This window comes from Apis florea, unplaced genomic scaffold, assembly GCF_048593485.1.
Source record: "Apis florea isolate Af1SG1 unplaced genomic scaffold, ASM4859348v1 contig_2293_pilon, whole genome shotgun sequence".
Taxonomy (NCBI): Eukaryota; Metazoa; Arthropoda; class Insecta; order Hymenoptera; family Apidae; genus Apis; species Apis florea.
In genome coordinates this window covers 3,534,527-3,562,008 of record NW_028256554.1, presented here as the reverse complement: position 1 = coordinate 3,562,008, position 27,482 = coordinate 3,534,527, and the positions used below count along the sequence as shown (strand labels likewise).

Below are 27,482 nucleotides of genomic sequence, written 5' to 3'. Positions count from 1 at the left end.
GAAAATGATCTTAGATCGAAGATATCTCGTCTTCGTAATATATCATTTATATTTTAATATAATCGGGAATGATAAACGGTCTTTATTTATCGAATTTTTGGTTAAAAGATTAAGAGATTGAAAAATGGACGGACGGAGAAGCGAAGTGACTCGAGATCGCTGTATTCGTAATCTTGTTATTCTTCCTCTTCGTAATCCTTTGATTTTTAGATTTAAAAGAGAGAAAAAAAAAAATGGGACGAATTAATTACGAGGCAACGATTTCAGAAGTTCGTAAAAACCTCACTTCGCGTCCTCGTCACGGATATATAATGGAATATTTAATTAAGCAACGTTATTATTCCAAGATATTCCTCACCGTTCAAATCACCGTTTCCATCCCGTATCCACCATTTGCGTAATCGGTAAAGAATTAAAAAAAATGAAAACCTCTCGAGCAATAATAATAATAATAATAATTTCGTTGAATTATAATAATCAACAGAAAATTTTCCGTCGTAATGAGTTTTTGATGGTAATATCATTTGCATACAAGCGCGACGAAGCGGGCCGCTTTCTCGTCCAGGAACAGTTTAATTAATTTTACCGTGTAAAAAAAAAAAAAGGGGGGATGTAATATAACGTTTCGTACGAGCGAACAGATCATCCTATTCACCATCGTGCGGACTGACTCGTTTCGAGTCAGTAGTTGATTGCTGCTTGACATTGAGCCACGTAGACGGCGTCTCATCCATTTTCCTTCTCACGTGTCTTCGCGTCAATTTAATAGTCTCTACTCGATCCTTGTCACCATATCGATAAAGGATCTCGACTAATTTCCTTTACCACGACGACGATGATTCGAACGTCGTCGAACGCGTCTCCATTTCAATTAAACTGACTGAAAAATTATATATCGACCATGATCGCGTCGAAATGAAGACCGGTTCGTTTTTTCTTTTCGGATGATTCGTGTTTACGGATTTGTAAGCGCAAAAAGAGATTTTCAAAAGTTATTTTCAAAGAAGTAATCGATTTTCTATTATAAATTTTCTTAAGAATTTTTTTTTTTTTCTTTTTATCGTTCGATAAAAATTCATTTTGATTCGACGACGACGGCGCTCGTAAAAGATTGTACAAGCACAATTACATCGCACGGATAAGCAGCGGATATTAAATTGAATATATTATAACAGCAGCGTGCAGTTACTAGTTGCGTTTTAAAGAGATTAAATTCATTTGGAAATGGAAAAAAAATGTGTGCAAGAATAATCGATTAATGAAGCAATACGAGGCCGGGGAAATATAGAAACTTGTAACGAAGAACGCGATAAATGTGCTAATTCATAGTTGCCACTTGACCGAAACAATGCGTGTATTGTAAGTTTCACCTTGGTCGGGATGGAAGGAAGCATTCAAGTGGTAGAGTAATGAAGCGAATATTGAGATTGCGTCATTTGTGCCCGTCTTCGTAAACATTAAACATAAAAGATTACGGATACATCATGTTTTCGCTACGTTTATAAATAGATCTTCAAACGTCGCGAATCTTTTTCACATTTCAATTTGTTATTTTTTTCCTTTTTTTTTTTTTTTTTTTTTTATTATTATCATCGACGGTTCTCGCTTATCTCGTTCAGGGACAGTTTAATTAACTACAGACCTTTCCAACAATTTCAAACCTCAATTTACTTCGCTTCATCGCTTATTACGGTATATATTTTTGAAACTAATTGTTAAACAGTTGTTAAAAACTATCCATTATTTTAAATACATTTAATTATGCGTGTTTAAAAACGTTAATATTTTTTTTAAAAACCTTATATTTTCAAAACATTGTTATTACGTTTTATCTTTGAAACATAATATTTCGCTTAAAATTCATTCTCATCTACTTACGTGTCGTCCATTTATGTAACATTCGCCTTTCTTTTCGCTTTTCGTTCCACCGAGTTTAAAAGAAAAAGGAAGAAGAAGAAGAAGAAAAATACTCGTTATTTATCAGCACATGTTGTAACATTTAAGAATTACTATCTCGTTAAATTGAAATTTCTCCCAATCCCGTGGAATTTATTATAATATTATTTGAACGATCGTATCTCGATTCTCTTTAAACTTATTCCATTACTCATAGAGCTTAGGGCTTAAACTTGTATATGTATATTTAAGCTTGCATTTTCTCTTATCTGTTTCCATAAATATTTTCTTATCTGTCAACGAGTCATGTATATTGTATATGGGGAAGGTTTATCGAGGAAATTAATAAACGTTTCAAGAGTGTTCGTGTTATCGAGTGAGATTAAATCATCGCGTGGAGACGTCGCGGCCTTGACGAATCTTCCCAATTATAAATGCCACTGTTATTACGACATTACGTAACTTATGCTTATCGTCGATGAACAACAAAAGAGGCACCGACTCTCTTAACGGGCCTATTGTTACTCGAATAATGACTTCTGGAATGAATAAGTCGTAATTCGAAGACGGGCTACACGCGTTATGAAAATCTTCCGTAAGACGTTTCCACGTTGTACGATTGCACAAATTTATTTCTCGATCGTTCGAAAGGATGACACGTCGGAACGAATATTTTCGTCGATTTTACTTTTGAAATTTGTCGTCGTCGAAAGATTTTCTCCTTTTAAATAAATTTATACGAGAGAGAAAAAAGTTGATCGTCGATCGATTTGACGAATTAATTAATTAAAGATAAGATAACGATCAAGATATTCAAAAAAAAAATAAATAAATAAATAAATAAAAATAAAATCTCAAGGATAATTGCGAAGGTTGGTCGTATTTAATTTACGACTCTATTAAAATTATTATCGTTCAATCAAAACAAAACATAAATCTTTTACTGCGCAATAAAATAAAATGTTAAATACCAACATTCACGAATGTATTTCCATTCGAAATGAATTTCATAGGATTACGCAATGAACGATTACACGATGGAACAGTCAAATTTATATAGCCTGATATAAAATATTGATACGTTTCAAACGTGTCCTGACGGAATTTAACAGTTCCATTATCTATTTTGAAAATTGCGACACGTTGAAATACCGCCTCTTTGCTTGTTCAAAGTTATGAATATTAAATGATCACAAAGCTGACTCACGTCCACGATCGTATCTGGTGACAAAACGATTGTCCAATTAAAAAAAAAAAAAAAAAAAAAAAGAAAGAAAGAGAAAAAAAATCTCTTAAATTCTCTCAAATTATTCCACTCTTATTAAAAACTTAGGGAATAAATCACTAACTCTATTCACCGAGAGATTAATATTAATAACAAACGCCCGAGGTAATCAACTTTATGTTTATTCTTCTTCCCTCAACTATCCTCCAATCTTAAAAGATTAAAAAATTCCTTCTCTCTCTCTCTCTTTCTCTCCCTCCTTCTCCAAACATATTAACAACTAAAATCAAACAAAAAGAAAAAGAAAATAAATTTAAGATAATCCTTCCGTATATTATTCGTATATTATTCCCCTCGTCGAATCTTCCAATCTTGAAAAAGAAATTTCCCCACGCAATTAAATAAATACCAATTACCAAATAAATCATCGTACTCGCTGAAATTATTAATATTAACGATAAACCGCCCGAGGCAATCAATTTCGCGTTCATCCCTTTCTCCAACGTTCGTCTTCCAATCTCCAAACATTTAAAAAAAAAAAAAAATTCCTCTCTGCAAACGTACTACTAACTAAAATCAAACAAACAAACGAAAAAACAAAAAGCAGAAAAAAAAAAAAAGAAATTTAAAATAATTCCACTGCACACTCATCCAATTTCCTACACGAACAAACAATCGTATTCGAAAGGTATAAGCGAAAGCTGCTCGGCCGACGATAACTCCGTCCGAAAAAAAAAAATAAAATAAAATAAAAAAAATAAAAAAAAGGGAGCAAAAAAGGAAACACTTTTCATTCCGGATTCCGTGACGAACAAAAGAACACAACACCGTGTGATATATATATATATACACACACCCGAGTGAAATATCGTCGTAGACGCACACTTTGTACAATAACAACGGATGCAATCGGTGTTCCAAACTAACTGGCAATGCTCGCCTTTCCGTACAATCTGCCAGAAACCCGGCTGCTATCCGCCGATTGAGTTTACGATCGGCTCTACGGAAACTTTTATAAGTTCATCCATCGGTAAATGCATGCGGGAGTTACGATCGATCAGAGGAGTCCCGAAGGGTGTATTCGATGCTTCCGGATGAATAAACCGGCGATTTAAAGAGGGAGAAAGAGAGAGAGAAAATAGAATTGCAGCACACGTGAAAGGGTGGATTCAAGCGGTTGGACAAGCGTCGAAATTCGAAATGCGAAATTCGATCGTTTCACGGTGTCTCGATTAGTCGTTTGAAAAGTTATTTTTATATTTTATATGATTTTTATCTCGTTGTAAAATGTGTATAGCGACGACGGGTCGAGAGGGAGAGGAGCGTTATTTCGAGTGACTGGTGGATCTATTTTTAGTGGACGAGATCCGAAAGATGTTTTTCTTTTTTATTCGTTATTGGATTCGTGAAATAATTCGTAGAAGATTCTTCCTTAATTTTGTAGGAATTTTGTATGTTGTTTAATTATCAAAAGAATCGATTGAAAGTTACAAAGTAAATCCTAAGAAAAAAGATACGGATCGAAACGGAGAAGAATAAATTTTCTTTCCATCTTTTCTAATAGATTATCCCTCGTCTTTAAACTCAAAAAAGATTGAGCACGATTGATTTCAAGCGTACGATATCATTTAAAAGGATCAAGAGAAGCGTGGTACAAAGAGGCTCGAATTTTTCGATCGTTCAATAACGAAGCCACTCCCTGGTATTAACGGCACAATCGGTGTACGTTCAATAACGCGATAAATCATCAATGTTCGAACCTCGATATACGGGATCAGAAACTCTCTATAATTATCAATCTCCATTCGATGCTTACGTAACGCTGTTCCATCCGAATCATTCACGTTTACAAATTTCGATATCTCTTCTCCTCCTTCTCCTTCTCCTCCTCTCCTCTGTTCGAGGCCAAAGAGGTAAAAGAGGGTCGTCCTTGCCTCGATCGAGAAGGCAAGTTGGCTCGGGGGAGAAAAAAAAATAAAATAAAATAAAAGGAGAGAGAGAGAGAGAGAGAGAGAGAGAGAGAGAGAGAGAGAAGGAAGAAATATTTCTTCCTTGCGTAAGTAAAAGACGCGTCACGAGATGAGTCGAGTAGAGAGGGTCCTTCTCCGATTGGGAACCCCAGAAGTGACCCTTCGCCTGTTTAACGCGTGTGTCACCGCCACGTGGCGTATTCCGGTTGACCTTGAATAGTCAGCGAAACACGATGGAGATGTATACTACGTGGAACACGCGGCGGGCCACGTAATATGTATAGCGGGCTCGAGATGCAAATTAGCGAGTTCCACGAATTCATCGATGCTAATATTATGATAATGTATGACGAGCCTGTTCGGCTATTTTCACCGAATAAAAGATCGATGAATGCGAACACCCGGGTTACGGATATATCCATGTGTCCAAGGATGTTTTCCGCGTGTACGACAGAGAGGATTCTGCGATGACAAATAGTCGAGCGATTATTAAAATGTCAAATTATAACTTTGACCGCAATCCGATCGAAACGAAAGTTTATTCAAACGGGTATTAATTAAAACTTTGAATACGCGTGCGTGGACGCGTTGAAAAATGGCGCGCCAAAAATTAAAACTTTTTAAAAAAAAATCGTTAGAACGAGAAAATTCTAAAGAGAGAAATTTTTAATTTCACCTCGAGTAGTAAATCCCGAAATACAAAGAAAACTGTCAAACTGTCTCTTTGATTAACGAGAAGATATTGTTTGAAAAATCCAGAGAAAAAAAACACTCTCTCTCTCCCTCTCTCTACAAATAACCACCATTTAAAATCTTGGCCAATCCTCCTCGATCGATTCCATTTCCATCCGATCCATTAAAACGAATAAGCAAAAATCAGGGAGCAAAATCGCAATTATCTCAACCGTGTTCCATGTTCCCGGATCTCAGAACCCGGATTCGGGTTGCCCCGAATGCAGGAAATGAAATTCGAACGATAAAATTCTGTGAAATTACAAGCTTCTCCTCTACATTCGGAAATGATGAATACACGCGGTCCCTTCTCCCTTCGAGGGAGAAGAAGAGGAGGAGGAAGAAGGATAAAAAGAGGGGGAAGAAAAAGCGGAAAGAGGAGAGCGAAATGGAGGGAATAAAAATGTGGGAAACGAATGGTCGGCCGGGAAGAATCAGACCGTGAACGAGTATACGCGGATAGGAGCGTACACGAAGAAGCAGGCACATTTGGCCGTCGTGGGTACTGACATTGGCGAGGCAGCGGAGCAGCACAACCATCTGATAGACGCGACACACACCGTGCCTTCTCTCCGTCTGGAGGTTAAACCGTGCGGCGAACCAGGGACGATGCACAACCACGGACACGGGACACAAGTTGGGTCAAGGAGATTCCGTGAATTTTCATGAGAACGAGGAGAGAACGCCCTCGTAACGAGGCCTCCAGCGTCCCGGAACTCTGCCCTCTGCCGGAAGCTGCCAAATTTTGAGCAATTTTCGAAGGGTAAAGAGAGTCGATGAATTTTTCGTTCCTTTTTTTTTTCTCGAAGTTTCTGCCAGCCACGAAACCAAGTTCTCGTCAAACTTTGTAATCTTGTTTTGAAACTTTGAAAAATGAAATATCTGTCCATCTCTCTAAATTGGTTAAATTTTTGAGTGTAAAATTGATCTTCGTCAAAAAAAAAAAAAAGGTGAGGTATCGAAACGAAATTTCTGAAGAAAATACTCGAACGTGTTGAAAATATCGTGGAAAAGAAGAAAGGAGAAATAAGTTGCAAACTATTCGTCGTGTATCATCAAGCATTCATCAATTCACAATGTATTTATGATTTTTAATATATTTATCGGGAGAGAGAATACCTCGCGTCTGCTAAATATTAATAAACTCGGATCTTAGTTAAAATTCCTGAAGTATACGAATATTCGTCACGTAAGTATGTAAATTAACACATCATAAAGAACAGGTATTATTCGCGCGCATACGTTTAAGAATTCGTTTCGAAAGTCGTAAAGCTGAAATTAATGGAAAGAAACGACACAGTATCTCAAACGAAGCTTCCAATAACCAAGAAATAAATAATACACGTCAATCAAGGATCGGTGAACAAGTAGCAACCGCTTCCTACTCCCGACAAATCGAACTCTTCCTCTCCCCCAATAACAATGCAACTCTCCTACGATTCTCCTACGAAAAGTTTTCAACATCCAACAACCGAAATTGCTTCGCACGCAAACGAGATATCCCCCTCTTTTTATCTTGCTTACTTACTTAAAATTACTTAATCGTGTCGTCGCATAAACGAGGCATCCGTCGTTTTCGAAAGGGTTGAAAAACTGGACGCGATCCATTAATCCTCCCCCTCCTCACCGTTCTCCAAACAAACTCGGAACGTTGCAAGAATAACAAGCGGATCGGGCGTCGAAAGCGGGCACGGAAGAAAAAAAAAAAAAGAAAAAGAAACAGCATCGAGGAGGAGGAGGAGGAGGAGGAGAGGAGAAAAAGTGGCGAGAAGGTTAATTTATTCAACGACAAGTGACGGCAGGTCGTCTGGAGGTTGAAGGGAGGAGCGGGTATCGCGCGGCCTGGTTGAAGCTCGGCCGATCGCGTTTGTGAAATAAAAGGGGGGGAGGGAGGAGGGGAGGGCGATGTCGAGTCAAGGGTACGAGTGGAGAGTGATGCACGACTTCCACAGGCTTTGCTCGTGTTCGACCGTGATGGCTGGGGTCCCGCGAGCTGCTTCACCTTGAACGATTCGAGGAGTTTATGGGCTTGCGAGCCACGCGTCGGCAAGAGAGAGAGAGAGAGAGCGGAGCGCGTGGGAGTCGGCCGACAATCGGTGAGAGATCTCTCAAGGCTTCTTGGAAATCATTTTTTGTTGAAAAACGTCCACACGGTTACCTTCGTGCGGCCATCGCGTTTGAGCTTCCATTTATATTTATCGATATTGGATATTGTCCGGCGTGAGTGGTGGCCGATAAACCGATCGGACCGACGCTCGGTGTCGGGTCGCGTGTGAGAATTTTCGATTTATCTCCACGGTATTTTTCACTTTCGAGCAGTGTCCCCCTCTGATGAAAAGTAACTTTGCCCATTCTTTCGTTTAAGAGAAGAGAAATATCGCGGGGAAATAGAAGTGTAAATCTGTATCTTACGAGAGAATATTTAAGAGAAATACTGGAATAATTATTTTTTTTTTTTTTTTTCTATAAATAGGAAATCGTATTCGCGGACAATCGGCGTTTCTGTTGAAAAACGGCAAATTAGATTCATAAAATTAACAAATTTTATTATCGAATTAAAATCGGCGAATAGCACAGTTACGAGTGTCACAAGTGGCGTAACAATTTACGAATTCCAGGTTGTCGTTGGTAAAGATAAAGATTTATTCCCCGTTTCGGCATTGTCTTCCTTTTTCATTATACGGCCCCACGTGTATTAATTAATTTCCCCGCGCACACGTTTCCATGGGAAGCGAACCGGTATCATAAACGACGTTTAAATAGAGTGCTCGGTACGAACGTCGTAATTTAAAGCCTCTTTCTTTCTTCTTTTTTCCTCCCTCCCTCTTTCTTCTTCTTCTCTTTTTTTATTTTCCTCTCTCTCTCTCAATTAAGAATCTCTCACCGATCAAGATGGTATTAGTGCGGATCACAAAGTTGCGAAACCAGATACGAAGATACGTACAATCGTATCCTTATTCGTCCGTTTTCCCCCGCAGAGTCGTTTATCGGGCCCGAAAACATCGTGTTCCACATTAATCATCACGAAACTGTTACGTTCGTTACGATAAATCTCCGTCCCGAGTGTCGAGTAGAAATAATCGCGAGTGTACAGTCCGCGGCAAAAGTGTGTGTTCGCGCGAATGAATTTTAGATCGCAATCTTCTCAATACCCCTCCCAATTTCTCATCTTCGAGATAATCGAGCGCGAAATTGTAAAATTTTGCCTGTGTTTTTGCAGAATAGAAGAAAAACCTCCATATTCGTTCCACGTTTCAAAATCATCTCGAATCGCTATCGTAACGATAAAACTTTCTTCCTAAAATTATCGAGTTCTCATGGTGGAGAAACATTGGAAAATAAATGCAAAGAGTTTCTTTCTCGGCCGACTGTACGCGTTCACACGCGAGCCACTTTTAAAGAGTGGAAAGGGAAACGGAGGAGTCCAGCCCCGTCCCTTGTTCCACGGCTCCGTACCGAGGATAATAAATTCATTTTTAATCTCTCCGATTCTCGGTTAATATATCAGCGGCGACCCAGCGTTGACCGTGGCGCGCATTTGCGGTGAGAAGAAGCCGCGAGGTACCGGTCCGCTCGATCCCCGGATCGTTCGTTTTTCAGCCGGCAGAAACCGCACTGTGAAAGCCATCGCGCAAGAGGCCCCAACACCGGCCCCAACAACGAGGGGGACGAGGATCGAGAGATTGGAAAACTGAAGCGACCGCGTGCTCGAAAAAGGGGGTGAAACTGCGCGCACCGGATACTCGTCGCTCCAGCCTTTGAGTTATGATCCCAAAGGTCTATAATCGTTGATTAAACCTCGGTCGGTAATCTTGTTTCCTCGCTCGAGCTACGTGATCGGTCGTTTCATTTTTTTTTTTTTCTTAAAGATAAAATTGCCAGTCATAAATTATCATCGTGGATATATATATATTTTTCCCTCTTTTTTGAGGAATTAAGAAAATTATGAAAATTGTTGATTACATAATTGGGACATGAATATTTAAGCACGCGTCTATTGTCGCGCGTATTTTTTTTTTTTTCTGTTTCTTTTTTAGATTCGTATCTTATTGTTAATAATGTTCGGGAAATTACACGTTTATGCGATATGGTAATTCAAAGATATGCTAATTTTTAATTTATTTTACACGTGTATCTCGAGGTAATTGAGAGATAGCAACGAGACGATTTGGAAATTTTAAATGTCGTTGAAAATTGGGGAGAAAGAATGGGGAAAGATTTAGGAATGCAGATTCGACAATGTCGAACAAGTTTTTCTTTTTTATATATATTTCTCGTGTCCAGATATAAGGATGAAGTTGGACAAACACACGTGATAAATAGATTAAACGGTAAACTCTGTAAAATACGCGGCAACATTCTACAATATATCGTTACAATTTACACAGCAATATTTTGCATTCTTTATTGCGGGCTTTCATGCGCGTTTTACTTTCCCTCGGATTTATCTTTTCCTATAAAATATCGTAATATGAAAAATATTTTCACAAGATATCAGGAAAGAAATATATTGCATGGGCAAGAATTGCAAGCAAAAAAAGAAAAAAAAAAAAAATTAAAAAAAAGAAAAAAAGAAACGAAGGAAAGTAGATCGTTTCAACGTTAAGCGTAGCGAACACGCGAATAAATCAAAAGCGAAATTGTATCAACAATTGTTATAACACAATGATATATTTTACATTGATACAAAATTTATCGTGAAAGAAAAAAAATATTCTTCTTAAATTTCTTGAATCGATTCAATATATTATTAAATTCAATGCAAACAGAAATAGATATATTTTCGAACTCGATTACCTCAAAAAGAAAAGTTTCACGAAACCGATGCTTCAAATTCTGAAGATTCAATTTCAACCGGAAGATCTTCAATCTCCATCATCCATATTTCATTCCTCACAAAATTACTAAATTCGATCGAAATCGAATAGAAACGCATACTTTCGAGCGCTACTGGGAATTCAATTACTCCAAAGAAAAATTTCACATTCCAAATTCTCAATTCTCAGAACTCTCTCATCGACCTCTACCATCCTTCCTTCATTTCTCAAATTATTAAATTTAACAGATAGACGATTAACAGAACAGATACTTTTGAACATATATAAAAAAAGAAGAAAAAAAAGTTTCACAGAAGCACAAATCCCTTCTAAATCTCGATCGATCGATCAGAGAGATCCTCCACCACTTTTCACTTCTCGCCAAATTGGTAAATTCGATCCAAGACACGGATTAGAAACAGAATCTCATGCATACTCCATTAGATACCCGAAATTCCTCGAATCGCAATCAAAGCGAAAGATCTTGGAGCGCCGGCGTTCTCAAGGACAGCCGGCATAACAGAATCCGGAATCAAGCGTACGCTCGAATCATGCGATGCGAGGCGGTTGATCATCGTAAGTTGAAAGCACAATTTGTATCTCACGATACGATACCGTGGACATGGATAAAGCCGAACATCCTGTTCGAAGGGCGAGTCGAGTCGAGTGGAGTCGAGTCGAGTCGAGTCGAGTCCTGGGCCGGTGCAGCTGAACAAGCGCGCCCTCTGTCGACCGAGATACTATCGACCTAAGTACCACGAGATATACGGCCTACGATTGGCATGCACGAAGCGTTACCACTTACATGTACGCTCCGTTCCTCCTCCTCCTCCTCCGTGAACCTCTTTCTTTCTTTTTTTTTTTTTCTACTTCTTCTCCCCTCTTTTTTCTCCTCTCTTCTTCTTCTTCTTCTTTCCAGTCTCTCTTCCCCTCGAGCCACGGCGTAATTCTCGTAAGCGCGTTTCTTCTTCGTGGCCTGATAAAAAGGACGATCGAAAGGGGGCATCGAAAGGGTGCGATAAGGCTGCTAGCCGAGGCCAGATCGGCCGCGATACGCGTCGAGAAGGGGGAAGCAGTGTTTGGAATGCCGTGCGAAATCGATGGAAAAGATCAATACCGATACGACGTTGCGCTCGATAAGACGTTTCAGCAGGGGGATCAGGATGAAGCAACTGCCATTTAGAAGGCTTGTCGGTTTCCCCATTCTTTCAACTTTCTCGAGTTGACGTCTCGACTCGAGTGTCTTGGCTCGTTTTGCCTCGATTGTGATCGATGAGTAAGCGGATATGGAAATGTTTGTTCGAATATATATATCGCAAATGTAATCTGTTAATAATTTAGATGTTTTCCCATAAGCGAGGATTAATAAAATACGATATGTAATTGGTTTCAAACACGTTGGAATTACGAGTAATTCTCGAGTTTACGTCTCGAATGTTGGTTCGGGGAAGATCGGTTGCAATTGATGAGCAAACGAGCACGGATATGGAAATGTTCGTTCGAATTTTTGATGAAGAGAGTTTGAATAGGTTAGAAATTTATCTCTTATATATATATATTCGCAAATGTAATCTGTTAATAATTTAGATATTTTCCCATATCTTTAATTCTAGAGAAAGTAAGTTAATAATGGACGAAAATATGATGAAAACGATGTGCATAGGATTAATAAAATACGAAGTTATGTAATTGATTTGAAACAACACGTTGGAATTACGAGTAATCTTTAAAATTAATTAAGTCACGATGTTATTTTCGTTGAACTAGAAGAGCCGATTTATTCGATCGGGAGAAGAATCCTTGTACACAACACTCTGTACATACATAACGATTTAGATTTATAAATGTTTTTTCTTTTTGCATCGCAACAACGTGGCACGAAGCGTGGTTGAAAGCAAAACATTCGAGGCGAACGCGTCAACCGACGCGATATCTTTCATCGAAGGGTGCAACCTGGCACGTCTTATCTAATGAGAATGCGTGCACGTTTGAGACCGTGACGAGTCACACCATCCGACTAATTTCAACTCCTACGAATTTAATCACCGGAACGGTATCTAAATCGTATTATTATTATTTACTTTTCAGCATTTCGTGTCTCAAATTATTAAATTATTAAATCGTTAAATCGCGGTTATCGAACGGATTTTATTTACAAGCAGCTTAAATTTCAATCGTAAATAATTAATCGCGCGTTTACAAACGAAATTTACGAAGCTCCAATTTACCAAGTATATCGAATACACATTTCTCTGATATCTTGATAATGTTGATAAACTCGTTGATCAACAGAGAGAGGATTCGTATCGATAAATAGAAGGAGGAGGAACGAATCTATTCGAAACGCACCACCAATTCGAACGAATCGATAAATAAATTTTCGCAAAACCCCTCGCCTGCCAAACTTTCCATCCGCTCGAATTTCGTCGCATGCAAGTTTCATTAAAAAGACACCCTCCTCCGTACACGGTGGCTCGTTTCGCTCGAGGTGGTTATAATGGCCGAGTCGGCTTGCACCTGGCCGAATGAAATTAACGCCGGCCCACGATAAAGGGGAGCGATCGAGGCGCGAGGAAAAGAGAGAGAAGAAGAAAGAAGGGAGGGGGACAGAAGAGAGAAGGACAGAGGGAGGTCGGTCGATTCGCGACGTGGCGCGGCAATTCCGACGCTCGAGGTTGGCGCAATACGACGGCGACCACGTTGACACCGAGGTGTGCCAGGGATCTCTGCGTGGCGAGGGGAGAAACCTAGCATAATGTGACTAACGCGATTAAACCCACGTTCGATTTCTCCCCTATGTTTTTCCACGATTTGCGGATCGAAACGTTTCTTTCGAAAGGGTGGAACTTTTTTTTTTTTTTTGAGAAGAGTTTCGATCTCGATAACAAAGTGTCTGCGTCGAAATGTTTAAACAAATTGGCCATCTTGAGATGATAAAAATCGATAATAATCTGAACGACGCGGAATGAGATGGGGTTTCGGACGAACGTCGATGGTTGCGCGCGATATTGAAAGCTCACGGCGTTGATATAATAATACGATGACCGATATCCCTCTCGTTCGACTTTTCCATTCGTTTAAGCTGCCAGTCGGTATTATCATCGAAGAGATCAATGGCTAGTTTATTTGCGCTTCGGCCAGCCTTTCAATTTCTCAAACGGTAATGCGAAACGTGTTGCAAAGTGTTAATGGCCACTTGTCGGAAGTGAATGCAGGTGTGTTGGCGCATTCTGCAATCTCTCTGCTGCGTATCCTTTACTCGTATCCAACATCTTCTTTTTTACTAAATTTTTAATTTTCATTATCGCAGGACGTCGACGAAGAAATCGACCTGTGTACCTCGATTATTAAATCCAATGATAAAATAATGTTTTTGTAATGTTTAACTTAAAATATCGTTCAATTTCTGCGACAAATATTCCTGGAAAATTCAATTCGCTTCGATAAATGACTCAATTTGCGTCCAAAAAGATGCAACGCGATTGATAAATAATTCACAGCTTCGAGTAGGCGGAACTATAAAAATTCACCAATTGGATGCATTTTAATTTAAACCAAGCGTCCTTTTTCTTCTTCTCTCGCAATAGTTTGATATTCCTCTTCCTTTTTTTTCTCCCCCTCTCCTCCTCCTCCGTTGGAGGAACACAACGGTGATAAATCGACCGTCTAATTAATTAATCTCCAGCAGCGATGTTTCGTTCCGCTGCGACCTCCCCCGAACAATTTATTCAGTTTTCGAATTAAATTAGCAATATAGGAAACGGGTTGCGAGCACGTATTTGCCTGAGCTGAACGAATAGACGGAGCAAAGTGCAGTTTCGTTAATTAGAAAGTAAATTACTCCGCGGACCTTCCCTCCGATTGCTTCCTCCTCCTTTCTTCTTCTTCTTGAACGCGTTTTAATATTTGGTTGCTCGGGTCTCGGCGGCGATCTTACCGATCCGGTTGTTGTATTTAATTAACGAAACAGGTATCCGCGGGGGAACGTTCAATTAAGTGGATCGGTTGCACCACTTCTTTTCCTTTCTTTTTTTTTTTTTTTTTTTATCGCGGCACGGCACAATTTTTGCAAATTGGTTTAAATTATTGTACTCGTGTTTAACTTTCGATCGCACCCTCTTTTATAACGCGTGTGCGTGGCGTGAAAAAAGGCGGCGGATGAGAAAAAGATAAAAATTTGAAGGAATTTTAAGAAATCGCATCTTTCCTAATTAATGAAATTGGAAAATTTTCACGCTTAATTTTTTTTTCTTATTTCATGTAATGTCGAGATGATTCTTGGGAAACGATGTTTCTTGTAAAATGTTTACAGAACTCGTTCGATTTTCAATCCCGAGCATGTCAAATGATTCTCAGAAAAGGTGTTCATTTCGTTTCACTTTTAATCCCACTCGATCGATTATTCGACCGAACGATTCGAGAATTCGGCAAGGATCCGCGACACGAAAGAAGAGGAAGGGAAACACTTTTGTCCTCTTCGAAGCCAAACTTCGAAAGGATCCTTCGAATAGGGACACGATTTTGATCCTGGTTCGACCTGTTCCTATTCGGGCAAAAAGGTCCCCGAAAGTGATTCCAGGCACGCGTCAACCCGTCTCGCCGATTAATTTCACCGCCACTGCAGGACGAAACGACAAGTTTGTCGATTTTTAGCCGGTGCCTGACCAGGCAGGTGCGCGATCTTCCCTTTCGAGGAATCCGAGGAAGCCGAGGATCGAACATCGAAATTTTTTGGCCAACTTACGTGTTAATTTAACTCCTTTCAATCGGAATTAATTTTTCGATAAATTCCAAAATTGCGATAATTTCTTTTTTCTTTTTTTATAAACATAATTTCAGATTTTGTAGATACTTTTTTTTTCTATTTTATTATTAAACGGAGAGAGTGGAATACAATAAATTATTCTGATTTTAGGTTTTAAGTTGCGTCAAGAAGTGGGAAGTAATTGAGTTATTACGTATATTAATTATATGTAATAGAAAGAAAAAAAGAAAGAAAGAAAGAAAAGATTCGATACGATAGAAGAAATTTCTAGGGGAGTGTTACACGAATAAATTAGGCGAATAAATTGGAATAAATTGTAAATTGTTTTAACTGCGAGGAGTTAAGAAAAAAAGAGAAAATTCTCCCGAAGAAGAAGAGTGTCGCTTAAACGAACATTAAACGAACATGGTAAAATGGAATATTCATTGGACAAAGTATAATTTAGACAAGTTAAAGGGGGGGAAGGAGAAATTTACATCTAAAGTAACATCGTTACAAGAGCACGGTTTAATTTGTTTAAGAATTCTAGGAACCTATAATTAATTGCATTTACGAGAAACCTCTTTAGAAACGTGTAAAAGAACAAAGGACGAAGTTCCCTATAATTAATTAACTCACCGAGAACAAGAAATAAATTTATCCATTCGTAGCATTACAGTATTACGTGTTCCTCGCGTGACTGGTAATTATTTATTGCTCTTACTTCTTACGCCATTACGTACACATTAAACCGTGCAAGAACATCTATTGCGCTTACGATAGATAGTTGAACAGAAAAGTAACGACTCAACAGAAAAGTTCCTCTTTATTAAAATTTCATTTAACTTTTCCACGCGTATCCTCAAATCAATAATATCCTCTCTCGACCCTTTCTCGATAATCTCTAAATATATTTCCTCGAAAAATTTGTTTATTCTCAAATAAAATCTCTTCCTCGATAGAATCTCAGATAGAATCTCTCTGTTCGATCGATTTTCTAAAAATAAAAATTTCCTGGAGAAAATTTATTTGTTATCCATAAATTCTCGCGATAGAATCTGATAGATTGTCCCTCAACATTTCTCGGAGAAAATGAAAATGGAAGAGAAACGATCGGTCGAACAACTTCACCGCGAAACGAAGAGAGATAATAATAATAAAAATAATAATAATAATGGCGTGACAGATTCTATCGTTTCGTATTCCCAATATTTTATCGTTCTATTATTCTCAACTTTGCCCACGTGTATATCGTACACTCGATGAGATATTCCAGCAGAAACGAAAGAGGGCAGACGCACGGATAAAATGGAAATAAAAGAGAGAGAGAGAGAGATACGCAGGGGACATTGTAGTATAGGCTGGCTCTCTGGTGAAGTAATGGGCCATTTATTTTCACTCGTTGACCCCCGCCGAGACTAATGTGTCTCAGCAAGCTTTTTCGCATCCCTATGCTGCGACCCTTAACGTTCCGTCGCTCGAGTGCTTCTTACAAAGCTGTGCCTCTCGTCACAAAGCTTTGGAACACGGAAATGAAAAAGAGAACCTTCTTCTCCTATTCTGATCTGAAACTTACCATCCTTGCAACTATCAATTTTTTTCTTTTCGGAGAAAAACTTATCATTGTCGAACGATATTTAACGAGAGAAAGAAATTTCGCGTTAGAATTAATTTTTACAAGAAATAGTAAATAGTCGACAGAACTTCTTTGCGCGTTTGTTTATAATTAATAAACTGATAATATTGATCAGTCGTGGAAACTTAATTCGTTCGTATTTGGATAATCTTTTGGATATCTTCCTCAAAATTCCATTATGATTTTAGCAATGTCAATCTTCCATCGTCGTCAGACGTTATGCACAATTATTCGATAAAAAAAAAAGTTTTGGATCAAAGTCATTTGATAAAAGAACCGTTCGATCCGAAGGAAAATTTCAGCAAAGAAATACGATACGATCGATCGGTTTATATATCCGATAGATATAAGACGATTTTTACAACAAATCAGCTCGGTGTCTTCGAAAGAAAATCCTTTGGAACGTGAGAGAGTGCGCCCTCGAGGAAGCAAGGAATGGCGAAAAGAGAATTCGAGCAGAGAGAGAGAGAGAGAGAGAGAGAAAGGGTGAAAAAGGTTGGGGAAAAGTTGTAGGGGATTGGACGTTGGAAGGACCGTGGTGGCAGACGTGCCGGAGGGATCGAAGGAAAAAAGAGACAGGTGGGTGGGTAGACGGGGGTGTACCACGGTGATTTCACATCCTGGAAAGCCGTGCAAGTCGTCGTTCGACTGGAACCTGGCCAAATGCACTTAACGTTCTATCGTGGAGAAGAGCATCTCTTTGGATTATCCTTCTCGATGGCGTGCTAACTTTTTTAATCGTCTGTTTCCTCGTTGCGCGAAAAAGAATCGGAATCAATCTTATCCCCTTTGTTTCAACTTCTGAACTTAACGTCTCTTGAAATTCATCTTTTCATTCTTTCCTTTCTCCTTAATTCTAATCATTGGTCAAGAAATAATTCTAAGGTTTTAATTTAAATTCGAAAAAAAAAGAAGAAGAAGAAGAAGAAGAAAGAGAAAACAAAAAAGAAAATCGAGGTAAAAACAAGATGAGAATCGTCGAGTGTCCAGACGATTGCGTTAGAAAATCGAGAGGAGAAACGGAAGCGACAAAAGAGCAGTTGCGCTTTGGTGATGAACGCCAACGAGCGGCAACCGGTGCCAACAAAACGGCGGGGTCGAGATAACCCTGGTATTTACCAGAGCGGATATACGGTTAGATATCAAGCCCAGCATCCCCCTTCGAGCGATCCTCGTGGCGCGTAAACAGAAAAACAGAGAAGACGATCCCCGTCGGATCGAGTCCCGACTCTCACCCCTCGTTGTGGAAAATCGAAGCCTTGAATCGTCCACCTTGAAACCACGATGGCGTCGCAACCTCTGGAAGCCACTTCTTCCTCCTCCTCCTCCTCTCTTCTTCTTCTTCTTCTTCGTGGACAAAGAGACGTGGGCACGACAAATACACGACGATTCCTCTGGCCGAGAGATAAAAGCGATTTCTGAAGAGGTTCGCGACGGAGGAGACGCGCTTTGATCATCCCTCGGATAACACCGAGGGATGATGTTTTTGTTTCGCCTGTTTGCTCGCTCGATTTAAGTGTTTACAGCTATGTGCTCGAGCTGCGGGGAGGATAAACAAATGTTTCGAGCGATACGAATCGGTTTCGCGAGGAAAGATGAGATTTTCCCTCCAACTTTCTTCTTAGGGGAACGTCTGACGTTTCATGTTTAGCCGGATGACGGTGATTGATAGTCGATGTTCGTTCTCCTCTTGCCTCGTTCAACAGTCTGGTTTCGACTGGTTTTCAATAGCAATTTATCGCTCGACTTTTCGTTACACCGTCAACTTTTCTATCGTATTCCACGAATTCTTGTATAAATCATATTCATTCTGCGTGCACAGGAAATATTTTATTCATCAGTTAATCCCGTGTAACGGTGCGTAAATTTATGTGTTATATACTTTATCACAAATTGTAATTTAGACAATTTGTAATGGAGAAGAAGCGATTTGTTTCCCTGTTTTCTCGTTTAGATTTCTCCAAATTGAGCCAAATTTATTTCCAGGTTATACGATCTTTTAGACTTCCTCTCTGAGATTCTCGGCTCAATATCTCTCAATCGCAAAAATTGAAACGATCCCTTTGGAATCGCAAAGCAGATTCTCAATTCTCAATTCCATCAAAATTTAACCTGCCTCTATTCGCACACGATTTATTTGACGCATCTCTTCGAGAATGGGCAAGAACAGGGGGATTTCGTCACGGGTATCGCCTAGCTCGAGTCAGGCCGGCAAAAATATCCTTTTTTTTCCTTTTTTTTTTTTTTTTGGACAAAAAAAAGGAGCAGTAGACGAAACGCGACACTTATAATCTTCTCTCCCTCCTCGCGCAACGACTGTTTCCACCGTTTTATAAATCATGGGTGCCACGATCCACCCTCGCCACGTTCTCGTTTCACCTTGATTTTCCGCGTCGCGAAAATAGGGGATCAAACTGATAAGGGAATCGAATTGAGCGAGAGAGCACGAGGGGGAAAATTTTACGCACCGAATGCAAATTTCCCGTGAAAACGCGGCGATATGCATTTTTTCCGCCTCGCGCGATTTCTATTTTTTATGTTAATCCTTCGGGGGAAGGGACTCGTGGGCTCTCCGTTTGAAAAAAACGTCGATAGAAGAAATAGTTCGTCCGTTTTGTGAAAAATGTATTATCTCTTGTATTATCTTTCTTTAGTCCTATCTGAATGTTTTTTTTTTTTTTTTTTTTTTTTTTTAATAATTTGAAAATGAAAAAGGTAAATAGTCCTAATTTTCGAGAACAAATCAGCAATTCTGAAAGGTTTGAAATTAATCTCACTCGCGGATAAATTCTACTCATCTGAAGCTTTTTTTTTCCTCCTCCAACGAAACGTTATAGCGATATTCATCCCAGTCTCTAGTTTTAGAGCGGCGTTCCGCTATTGAACCGTTTCACTCCGATGGAATTTTTAAAAAAAAGGAAAAACGTCGTTCGACCTATCGTTTCATCCACCGTTCTTTCTCCTGTCTCGATTAAAATTAGATCCTGCTCGCTTCCTCTTAAAAATTCTCACAACGAAACACAAATCGTAAATGCCATCAACACGTACGACGTTTTCGAGTAAAAGTAATTCGAGAGAAGGCGTGTACGAAGAGGGAAAGAAAAACTGGAAAAAAAAAGAAAAGGTATGAAAATTGAAGCAAAAGAAAAGAAAAGCAAAAAAAGAAATATACAAGGATCGAAAGAGAAAATCGTATCAATAGCTGTAATTGCGTTATTCGAGCGGTGTTCCAGCCTGGGAACGATATTTTTCCAGACGGGCAGACTATGGAAAAGAAATGAAATATGCACATAATAATCGGGCGGATAGAAAGGAAAGAAAGATTGGAGAGAGAGAGAGAGAGAGAGAATCATGCGCGAATTTCGAGCGAACGAGACGAGCCGTATATGCAACAGCTTCATTCATTATTAATATCGACACGCTGTACACGTGCAAAGATACATACGTGATCGTAGTGAGAATAGCACGATCGGCCAGCATATAGGAGCGGTGGTGTGCCGCTGAGAAATGCCCTCAACGTACCTGCAACACACAAAAGAAAAGTAACGATGAAATGACTCTATCCGCTTCTCTCCTCCAACACACGCGCAAACAGACGCACACACGCTCGTTCGAGTGATATTTTTAATATTATATCCATACGCATGGGAAGAAAAAGAAGAGAATCGTGGCGAGCATCGGTGCGACGATCCATTTCTCAAATGAGACTTGATTTGTTGCACCGATAAACACGGTGAATACGTTCTCCCCGCGCCTTTTCAACGTTCCATGCGACGACAATGCGAAAGCGCGCAATCCAGCGACGAGAAAAAATTGACGTGAGAGATTACTCGTGTCGAGATTACGATTTTACGCGTATATTTATATTTTGTAACTCTTTTTCCGACGCGATTTCAAAGAAGAATATCTCTTCTCGTATTCCTTGTTTTTCTTTTTCTTTTCCTCTCTCCAAACGCTTCTTCGGTTAAATTTGGCAAATTTATCGATTATTGAAAGTTAAGGGGATTTTGTGTAAATGATGGATAACGTTTTATTATTGTATTGTTAATTACGAGTGAATAAATGATGAAGCTCGACACGGTACGGATCGGATTGAACGATTGATTTTGGCATGCAGCAGGATAATAATTAAATATATATCTTATTTTGATATTAACATTTAGAGTTGCATACCGATTGAATTATACATTTTATATATAATTATACATTTATGTGATATATAATATATTAATTATCATTCGATAATTCGATCGTTCGTTAGAAAATTGAAGAAGAAGAAGAAGAAGAAGAAGAAGAAGAGTTTGAACTGAGAAGAAAATTTATATTCATTAACAAATTTTTTTTCTTAACGCACGACGCGATAAATTTCCACTCTTTTCGCTTTCGCGACGGCATATTCCGTTCGTGCAAGAATAAATCGATCGATTGGAAACGCGCGTTTCCTTTCCCCGCGTTGCGATTCATTCGAAATTCGATTACACCCGCCATGCTCGAATATATCGCCGAGCTAATCCAAACTTGTCCCCCAACTCTGCCCGCCCTTCTTCCCCATCTTCCCTAAGAGGACCAAGAGAATTGGCATTCCCACGCGTCAGTCCGCTCGTCGATATTCTAAAAATGTTGCCGATTCGCGGAATCGCGTTATTCCACGAATCAGCAAGTCAAATATAAAATGACGTAAACCGCGGTGTTGATCGTTCGAGGTATTAAAATAGAATCAAAGTAGTTGCGCAGCGTCGTAAAGGAGACGTATCTTTCCCCGAGTCGAGCCGAGTGGCTCGAGAGAAAATATTCGATTTACGTTTTCCGAACGTTTGATGAAAACGTTAGGTAAGGAATTTCGCGGAAATTTCAAAATTTCAAAAGGACGAGAGGATCTGCTTTTATCCGTCACAATGCGCGTTCCGTTCGTATATTTGAAATAGACGCATAAGTATCCGCAGTCTAATCGCAATAAACGTGCGTTTCTTCTCGAAATATTTAGGTTTCGAAGTATAAGTATATATCGCATAAGAGGCGAGTATCGAGATTATACATACGAGCCGAGTATTTATTTTTCAATGTTCAAATAGCGTGTGTCGTGTATATCCGTTATAAACAACAAATTTCCAAAAGTATATTTCAAACGCGTTGAAATTTTTCCTTGGGGAAAAAAAAAAAAGAGATCCAAACAAATATAATTCCCTTTCGAATATTTTCACGAGGCAGCGGGTGTATCGAGTAACGAGCGACGGGGAGGAGAGATCGAGATCTTTCTTTCTTTCTCGTTTGCAAATTTGTTTCGCCTTGGAGGCGAAAAGAACGTTCCACCCTCCGTCTTTCGACCCCTTTTTTCCCCTCGAGGGGAGCGGGTCACGGGAAAGTGGAAAATCTCTTTTGTAAGCCAGCGCGTGTTTCCGCCCGCTTATTTTAATATTTGAACGGAGGCGAAACAGGCGGTTCGCGGGAAAGCAGCGTTGAAAGCAGCCGCTAAAAGGGAGACTTTGCTGCTTTCACGATTCTGCGCGTATACATCCCTGTATCGTTTCGCCCCGGTGATCGAACCAGCTCCACCACGATTCGATTATCTCGCGGATATCTGTCTCCGATTCCTTTCCTTCTCTCCTTTCCGCGGGAACACTTTCATCTTTTTCAGTGGAGAAGGATTTTGAAAGTGGCTTCCATCGGGGAAAATTATTCTTGGTAAAATTCTACCGATTATTATTTCAAGATTAATAGAATTACGTGGAAATTATCTATTATTCTTCGATGAAAATGATATTGTAATTCAAAGATTATAAACGGTCGTTGCTTTAATTCGATTCGAGGGAAAAATTTTCCACGCGAATTATTAATCGAATTATAGTTCGATCACCCGTACACGATTTGCCTTTTCATCTGCGATAAGAAACGCGCACGTAACGAGTATCATTGAGATTGCATCCTAACTTCACAATTTGGATAATTAACGTCCACTAACTAAGGTCAAACGCGTTGTTTTATCCTTCAACAGAAAGTTAAAGAGAAGAAGCGCACGGTGTATGATAAACAATGGGACAGAAACGACGTACAAACGCACGGCAACAATCAATTACAACGTGATACGCAACTATCGGATAATTCGATACCGGAAACAGCTTCGTCCAGACAAAGCGATGCGATTAAATCACGCGGACACCTGATTCACATGCTGTGTACGTAGCGATCGCACACATTGGCCGCATACGTTTCTCTCGTGCGTGGGCAAAGGGTGAGCACGCGCGCGAGATGGACACGTGTAAGTCGGAATTCACGGGCAACAAGGGAGGAATCGATGATCCAGAGTTGGAAAGTCGGAGGATTCCTAACCTAACCAACCTGTGTGCGACGGGGAAAAAGAGCGGGGTTTGAAACCGCGAAATCGATTCCGCGTGACGAGTCCATCCGGTCTATTTCGTCGAGGTGTCAAAAGTCTCGTGAGAAAAATGTAGCGAGTTTAACAGCGTTCTCGTTACGTTTCAATTTCTTTCTTATTCGTCGGATCGTTTGAAACAATAATTTGCCATTTAATATTGTTTCTCAATTTAAAAAAAAACGAGTTCCTCTTCGATTCTTCTTCTTATTCATGTTAGAATATTTATATAATAATTAATTCCATATTCAAAATCATCGTATTATTATTTTTATCATCCCCGACCGAGTTTCCCCATCCACCCTCGATATCTCTCGTTCACCGAAATCGAATCGGTGGAAAACAAAACAGGGAGGGTTAACCGCGGAGATCAACAAAGAAACTCGGTTCTCTCGAGGGGAGCAAAGTTCGACTGGAAATTAATCGTGGCGGAATTTCGAAACGCGGAGCATCGTTAATGCGAGCTAAATTACGAGCACCGAATTAAATTCGCCGAAGTTAACGATATTCGGTGGCACGAAGAGGAAGAGAGAGAGAGGAGGTTCGCTTCGCTCAACCCCCGTTTTCTTCTTGCCACGGCTTCATCGCGGAGGAAACTGCCGGCTTCGAAATACAAGATGCTAATTGCTAAACGGGGATGTACACCAGATTCCAGCCGGCTTATCCCTCCCCCCTCTGGATTTCGTTCAGCCAGCTCGACCTTTCCTCCCTCTCTCATTCTCGCGGTCTTTTCGAAACCCTTCCACCCGCGAAACCACTGAATATTCAAACCGCGGCGTGGAAAGGGAGATAAACGTCGGTTGCGCTTTCTTCGCTCTGAACATTGACAACGTGATATCTTTATTTTGTACGGGACAATTAATCAGGCTCTATATCGTGTCTTGTAAATTCGTATTTAACGAAAGTTGTTTTAAATTTGAATATGCAAACTTTTTTTTTTTTTTTTTTTTTTTTTTAGTTAGAATGCTTTGGATAATCGTGGAAGGAAATTTTTAATTATAATTTGATGCAATCGTCGTTACACGGAGTTAATTAGCGGAGTCAGCTTACGCCAATTTAAGATGAAATATGCTGGGGAAAGAAAGAAGTGGCAAAGGAAAAACGTAATTATACGAGTTAAGAAATTGTAGGACAGCTGCGGCCTTACAAAGGGCGTACTAAACACCTTCTGACTTAACAGGGAAGTTAAACAAAGATTTATACTTGTTCCACTCTCAACCGTCATAAATCAAGCAAAAGGGCACGGAGCTGCGAAACAACCATTTCTGTTTATGCCCCTCTCGATGTCGTGTCTTTTCTACAGTCGAATTTATCTCTTCGTGATGATATATATATATATATAAAACGATAAAAATAACATTACACATTCGCAACGATAATATAATCGTGTAATTTTATTCTTATTATCGAGCGAAAAAATCATCCAACGAATTAAATACAAACGAAATCAGTTGCAGCTAACTTTTACCTATTATAAAGACGTGTTTCTATTGAGCAACCATGAAATTGCTTCTCACGTTAAATGACGTGGCGTAGCCCCTTTCTTCTTGGCAGCTCGTGAATAAGAGCGGTCGATTCACCGAGCCGACTTCCGGCAACCGATTAATAGATCGATTTCTTTTAATAACCGTGGAAGAAAGGGTCTTTTACCTGATTCCCGACTCCGATCGTTTCTCTTTTGCCCGCGTGAAACCGATCCCCTTCCAATTTCAATTTTAATTTCCAATCGACGAATTTTCTCTCCTCAACTGAATTTACAATTTTCCTCTGTTAAGCAATAATTTTCTCGCCCACTCTAATTACCGATCTACCGGTATAACAATCTCGATCCAAATCGCAAAATCTTCAAAGCCTTAAATAGAAAAAAAAAAGGCAAGGATTCCAAATCAAATCGTACGATCGAATTATTTCGTATTATTTCGAACAGCGAAGCCTTTCCTTCGTCCACGGGATATTATTGCCACGATAAGAAGAAGAAGCAGGTTACCTCGAGTGGTTATTACCCTATCCACGGCGGCAACCGGGCCTTTATCCGCCTCGCAATGAATCACGCGTAGCCGTCGACGCTCCTTGTCTCTAAAATACCTCCCGTCAGTGGATCCGTAATTGGCCGTTTTCGTGTTCAGGAATAATGTACGCGAAACGAGAACCACTCTCCGCCAAATCGGCTCTCGTTACGAGGAGACAGGATGAGCAGACTGATGAAAGGAAAAACGCGGCAAAATGTATCTTTAGCGTGGCTCTTATCTATTACGCGATCAATAAGTCAACCTATACGGACGACCATCTATAGGATTTTAATTTTAATTTTTAACATAAATATATCGTAGAGGACAATATCGAAAATTCTATAATACGTATAATAATATACGTATCGACGGATGATCCTCTAGCGATGGATTTAAGCGAATGGCTTGCATTGTATAAAATTTCTTCTTCGTCGTTTCAACCATCTTTGAAAAACTTCCACTCATTCGCTTCGTGTGTTACGATAGCGATGGATTTAAGCGAATGGCTTGCATTTGTTTGCGTGCGGTATAACGATACGCGATCCATAATAATATTTCTTCTTCTTCGTTTCAACCATTCTCGAAAAACTCATTCGTATCGTTGTTTCGCTTCGTTGTGTTACGACAGCACGGTAGCATATCATTTTCTCGCAAACATCTCAAAAACTAAAGCTCCTACTATACCTACAGCCAATTATACCGTGGTGGGAGGAAAAAAGTTGTTCGGAATCCTGTCCTCCGTGACGTTTTTAAAAAGAAAATCAAAAGGAATGAGAGAGCGTCACACATGGACGATGGGCTCGCCGTATAATCAACGGTATTGAAAACAAAGCGGCGAGGAGGAATTGCGAAAGAGGCGATGGTAAGAAAGGGTCGGCTGGTTCTATTCCCAGCGCGAGAACACGCATCTCGTTAAGTGAGAACAAGCGCCGCAAAAGGTACGTACGTATTCGCCTTACGGCCTTCGGGAATGAAGCCCTAAAGAAGTTAAGGATTCGACGGAAGGCACGGGGTTCGAGGAACGAACGAGCGCCGCAACAGCGTAATTTCTTAGGCTAGAATCTCTACCGAGTAACGAAGTCGTTACTTGTCGGACAAAGTGGCCAACTCGCCTCGCTTTTGCCTCTCGAACCATGCTTCGCCGGCTGTCTCACTTCCTTATTTTTTTTCTTTTCTTTCTTTCTTTTCTTCTTTCGCCGATCTTGCGGAAAAACGATCTTCACCGGATTCTACGGAAATTTACTTTTTTCTTTTTTTTTCTAAGAGAGAGAGAGAGAGAGAGAGAGAGAAGAAATTTTTATCTTGAGAGTTTTGGTAATTTAAAAAAATAATACGCTTTTTCTAAAAGCGGGATGCGCGTCTTAAGGTAGGTAGAGTTGAAGTAACAATTATATTTATAATTAGTAAGAATTATGATAATAAGAGAAGAGAAATAGGTAAATGAAAGTATTAATAAAAATGTAGATATCAAACTTGATCTTTCATTCCATGATCGAGTAGTTTAAATGAACGATCTATTCATAATATTAATAGATTCCGATTCTTCGAAAATCGAGTGCATGTTTGTAATCGATTTCTTTGACAAACACAAACGTTTTTGATCATTATGAAAATATCATATGAAAATTAAAAATTTGGAATAATATAAAAAAAAAATTCAAGAACGAAAATGTTTAAAATATTCTAAAATTTCGAAACGATTTCTACGATAAATATATAATTTGAACTGTTTTTTGATTTCGAGAAATAAAATATGCCAGCGTTTTCCATCCGTTATAAATGAAATATGTAATTGGGAATAATTTTCTACTCTTTCTTTTTTTTTTTTTTTTTTTTTTAAATAAAAAAAATTATGCATACTATGCGAACTGCATAATCTTCACCGTGTATTAATTCAATATTAACATCGTACGTATCTACATATCAAAGTCGAATAGGTAAGATAATTACAACGTCATTATTAGCAATTCCGACATATAATTTAAAACGCATACTTGCTAATTAAATACATACACACACACACATACACAAAGAGAGATGTATGACTTCTAGAAACACATACGAAATGTTATAATTTATTTTT

General features: G+C 39.3%; 1 protein-coding gene across 5 annotated transcripts in view; it reads right to left on the bottom strand.

Annotated features, from left to right (window-relative positions):
• Nucleotides 1-27,482, bottom strand: part of LOC100871385 (uncharacterized) — a 295,923-nt gene that overhangs the window by 162,107 nt on the left and 106,334 nt on the right. Inside the window, exon 2 of one of the 5 annotated variants that reach the window (XM_086903634.1) lies at nucleotides 20,466-20,542. The exons of the other annotated variants lie outside the window; for them this stretch is intronic. Within the exon in view, the coding sequence (XP_086759760.1) occupies nucleotides 20,466-20,500 (35 nt within the window). The 5' untranslated portion in view covers nucleotides 20,501-20,542. The remainder of the gene's footprint in view (nucleotides 1-20,465; nucleotides 20,543-27,482) is intronic. 5 annotated transcript variants of the gene reach the window in all.